The sequence below is a fragment of the Bison bison genome, unplaced genomic scaffold, assembly GCF_000754665.1.
Source record: "Bison bison bison isolate TAMUID 2011002044 unplaced genomic scaffold, Bison_UMD1.0 scf7180017862269, whole genome shotgun sequence".
NCBI lineage: Eukaryota > Metazoa > Chordata > Mammalia > Artiodactyla > Bovidae > Bison > Bison bison.
In genome coordinates this window covers 84630-89225 of record NW_011492841.1, presented here as the reverse complement: position 1 = coordinate 89225, position 4596 = coordinate 84630, and the positions used below count along the sequence as shown (strand labels likewise).

Sequence of the window (4596 nt, the reverse complement as noted above, 5' to 3'; positions counted from 1 at the left end):
GCCCAGCCGTCAGTCAAACGGGGGCGGGGACGAGCCAAGTCCTATGCCAATCACCAGAGATGGGGCGGGAGCTGGCCGGTTGCCCCTCCACCATAGGCAAATTATTGAAGGCGGAGGTTCTGAGCAACCAATTACAAAGAGAAAAAGCGATACCTCTACCCTGGAGAAGCTTAGCTCCGGCGCATCTTTGCGAGTACTAGAAAGCGGGCCAGACTCCTAGGGCGAGGCTAGAGGGGGGAAAAAGGGGGGCCTGGATGTATGACTGGGGAGAACTGTAGACAGAATGAGAAGATTCTTAGTCTTGGTCCGATCACTTCATTTCATATATGTAGATGAGGAAACTGACTCAGAGAAGTGATATGACTTGTTCAAGATCATATGCAATTGATAGTGGAGCTAAAGGAAGGAAAGATACTGACATTTAATGAGCACATACTTACTGTACGTCAGACACTATACAATGTACTTTAGTGGATTGTCTTATCTAATAATTGCAATCACTAGCTAGATTTTATTATTTTATGGATAAGGAAATTGACAGGCTAGATATATTGTCCAAAATTAAATAGCCAGGAGGTAGCAAAGGAAGGTTTAGACAATAGGTCTTCTGATTTCCAATATTTTAATCTTTTTGTTATACAGAACTGTTGGGTAATTTTCTGATTTCACCAATTCTACGTTGAAGGAAGAAACAGTAGAATTGCTCCCCTACCTATCGTTAGAGCAAGGAAGAGTTAGAGTACAGGAAGAAAACCAGCAAGCTGAAAGGTCCAGGGGGCAAATTAAGACAGGTGCCTTTGTTCATAGAACCTTTCAGGCTGGGTTCCTCCAATTACTGTCACTCTTACACACATACTACACACATGCACATACATACACCCACCCTTTGTCAGTTGAATATCATACCATTTTTACCTAGGTGGAAATTATACTATTTCTCTCTCTCCCTCCCTCTCCACCCAACAGAGCCTCATAAATCAAGGATGGGGAAACAGAAGCAGAAGTAGAAAAAAAAAATGGATGAAATGCAGTTGGTGAGATGAAAGTTAGCCCCCTACCAGGGGAAAACTGTGAGTGGTCAAGAAGCAGGAAGCTTGAAAGAGGGACAGTTAATCTACTGTAATATAGCTGCTGATGGTGGAGGGGGCAGATTCTTTGTAGGAATCTTAAAGAATTTAAGGATGGACATAGGGGAGACTAAGGGAAATGAAAACCTATCAGATGCCTTAAAATCTTCAAGACATGGGACACTTGCCTCTTCTACAACCACAATTGGTTTCCTGGAAAGAAGGTGGATGGAGCCTTGAAGTATCCCCTTGATCTTTTTAGCTAGCTATAGTTAGCATCACCCTCCCTCCCTAGTCCTCATTCCCCCACACCCTCCACCCCCAGCAGAAGTGACAAAACAGAGACTTCTGAACACATTTATTTGATATATCAAGTGGAGAGAGGAATGATTTAGGGTTACTCCCCATGTCAACCTGTGGGGGTGTTCATAAGCTCAGATGGACAGAAGAGCAGCTTAGAGCCCATGACCCATCTCCTGGGAAAATGAAACAACCTGGTGTATTGGTTGGGGGGACGGGCTGGGAAGAAAAAGCTGGAAGCTGAGAAGTAAAGCTGAGAGCAGGGAGGGCAGCAGCAGAACTGAGGCTGGGGATTGCTGCAGGATATTCCCAAGGGGAGTAAAGAAGCTATCCTGAAAAGTGGTTAGGGCTGGAAGCAGGATGTGAACAAGGATCCAGGCCTGGATTGAAAAGCAAGACCTGCAGAATGGGGTGGGATATTCACGAAGAGGGAAGCATGTCCAAAATCATGAGCAGGCTGTGTTGCAGGGCATACATGGAAAGCAAGGGATTATTGTTGCAGGAGGGCAAAGAGATTGGAGATTACCCATAAGTAGGGGCTCCCTAATGCTTCTGAACAAATACAAGTTGAGTTTGGGACCCTTTGGAGGCCCTAGCACAAGTGGTCCTGTGTGCGCTGTGTCCACGGGCACGAGAAATTCCCATATGCACTGTGAAGTGACCAGGGCATGAATGCACGAGTCTATATGCCCAATAAATAGAGTACTTACCCTTCCCTGCAAATACGAGTACTGTGCTTGTGGACACATGTTTACCCATGTATGTGTGCACCGTGCCCATGAGCACATGCAAGAGACCTCTATGTCCATAGTGTGTGTGTGAACTGGTTTTCCCACCCGTCCCAAGGTCCTGATCCCCACCCGCCTTGGCTCCTCTCACTCCCCTCAGCGCCCAGGCTCCCCTGGCCCGCCTAGACTCTGGAAGCCCCCTAGCAGGCGGATCTGCTCAGTCTGCATGGAGTGGCGTCTCACCAACTTGCGCTTGGTCCTGGGAGAGCCTGGCGCCCCCGCCTGGGGAGGGGTGGGCAGCGAAGGCGCCCGACCTCCCGGGCGAATGTCGGGGATGGGAGGATGGGGGCTGACATTGAGCGGGGGCAGGAAACCTGGCCGCGTTTGCGCGATGTGGTCCAGGAGCAACGTCCCCGAGCCCCTCCGCTCCAGCAACCCGGGACTCCGCCTCCGCCCGCTCAGCGGAGATACAGCCCCAGGAAGACTCTCCTGGGACTGGCGTGGGGAGGAAACCGAGCCTGCTAGAGGGAGGGTCAGCGGGGAGGCGCTATATCTGCGGCGCTCCAGGGACGGGCGGCTGCACTCGGGCGAGTCGGGGCAAAGATTTCCGGGAGTATCGAGCTCCACCGACTCCATGCGGCTCAGTTTCTGCCTCAGCCCTGAAGAGGGGCCAGACTCCTGAGCTTCTGGCGCTGTGTTTCTGCGAGAGAGAGGACCCCCACCCGTCACTTTCTCCGCCCACGGGGGCGGGTCCTCTGGGCCTTCGGTGCTGTGACGTCGGGAAAGACGCGGTCGACCTGTCAGGGTCAGGCCGTTGAATTCGGCGGTCAGGCGCTCGAACCCCGGCCTCCCTTCGGCAGGCGGGACAGGTTGAGGAGGGGCCACTAGGCCCCAGGGCTCGGAGTTGAGCCTTTTGAGGGGTTTTGGAGGATGGCGGGGTGGTTTGGGGAGTGGCTCGGAAGGGGAGGGGTCATCTGGGGGCTTTGGAAGAGGGAATTCAAATACGTCCCTCTTCTCCTCCTCTTCCTGGGCGCGAGGGGATAACAATCCCCGTCCTCCCGCTCCTGCAGTCTGCAGTTGGATTTCCGAAGGCGACGTGCAGACTCCGGGGCTAGGAGGAGCGGGAGCGGGGTCCTCCACCCCCGGGGACGGTGGGGAATTGAGATACTGGCGGGTCTTCTTGGTGCCGGAGGGCGAGGTGTCAGTGGTGATGATGATGACCTCCGTGCCCTTGGCCTTGCAGGCGTCCAGCAGCGTGGCAAGGGTCTCTCGATCCCCGCGGTCCAGGGCGTGGACTAGCGCCGAGGCGCCGGCGTGATCTCGGACTGAGGGGTCCGCGCCATGGGCAAGGAGCAGGGAGGCCACCGCGGCGCCCCCGCCACCCGCGCAAGCGTGCATGAGCGCCGTGCGCCCTAGGCGATCTGCGATGTTGGGGTCCGCGCCTTGCTCCAGAAGGTAGCGTACCATGCGTGCCTTGTTCTGGGGGTCGTCGTACCGGGCCCGACAGGCCGCCATTAGCGCAGTCTCCCCTTGAGCATCACCCTCATTCACGTAGGCGCCCCCCTCCAGAAGCAAACGGGCCAAACGTAGCTTACCCTGACCCACGGCCCGAAGAAGAGCGTGGCCCTCGGTGTGCAGCATAGCTGCCGCTGGGGAGAAAGCACCGTTGGAGCCGGGATTGGGACCTGCCGAGGACGCCTAGGGGGGTGAGGGTGGTGGCTGGCAGAGGCCTGCGGGCTCAGTGGCGAAGCCAATCCCTGCAAAAAAGAGAAAGATCTTATTTATTGATTCTGGAAGGGAAACTGAGGCACAGGTGGAAGGACCCGCGTGGGATGGGGGAGATCTCCACGGCATGGTACACAGTCCTTCTTCTAACTCATGCCTCTGAGCCGCCCCCATCCCCCCAGCGCATGCCTGAGGAGATAAGAAGGGTGCACCCGCACTGAAAGACGAGCACGCGTGCAAACGCGTACGTGCACGCGCAGGGATATCCGCACCCCCACCCTCACCCCACGGCTTATCAGACCTTTCCAGCATCCCCCTTTTCTTATCCGCACTTGGAATCCCCCTTTCTAGGATGTTGAACGCCACCCACCCACACACATGCACCCATACATTCACACACACAGTCCCATTCCTAACCTCTTTTAGGTTGCCACAGCCCCACAAACTGAATGGGGGGAGGGAGGCAGCTTGCGTTTGGGACCTAAAAAGGGTGGGGGGAGAATTGGGGGGTTCTTTTGCCCCTGCTATATTCCTCATCACTCCTTGCTGTTTCCCCTCCCAGGTTGTGCACCCAAATAGATACCTGTAAGTCCGCAGAATCTCCTCCGGGCCAGGGCTGAGGCCAGGGCCACGGGGCAGCTGGGGTGGCGGAGCCGGGTTCCTGGGGGCCCACATGGCGTGGGGGTGGGCACTCGGATTCCCTTGGTGTCAGTATCTGCGCCCGGGCACAGAATCCTGGTCCCTCCTCCCGGTGCGCCCCGGGCACAGCGCCGGCT

General features: G+C 55.4%; 1 protein-coding gene across 1 annotated transcript; it reads right to left on the bottom strand.

Moving 5' to 3' along the window:
• Positions 1-1416: 1416 nt before the first annotated feature.
• On the bottom strand, positions 1417-4575 carry ANKRD34A (ankyrin repeat domain 34A). Its single transcript, XM_010832778.1, has 2 exons — positions 4404-4575; positions 1417-3852 (listed from the first exon to the last, which is right to left on the bottom strand). The coding sequence occupies exon 2, from the start codon at positions 3734-3736 to the stop codon at positions 2252-2254; it is 1485 nt and encodes a 494-aa protein (XP_010831080.1). The 5' UTR covers positions 3737-3852; positions 4404-4575; the 3' UTR covers positions 1417-2251.
• Between the last annotated feature and the right edge of the window lie 21 nt (positions 4576-4596).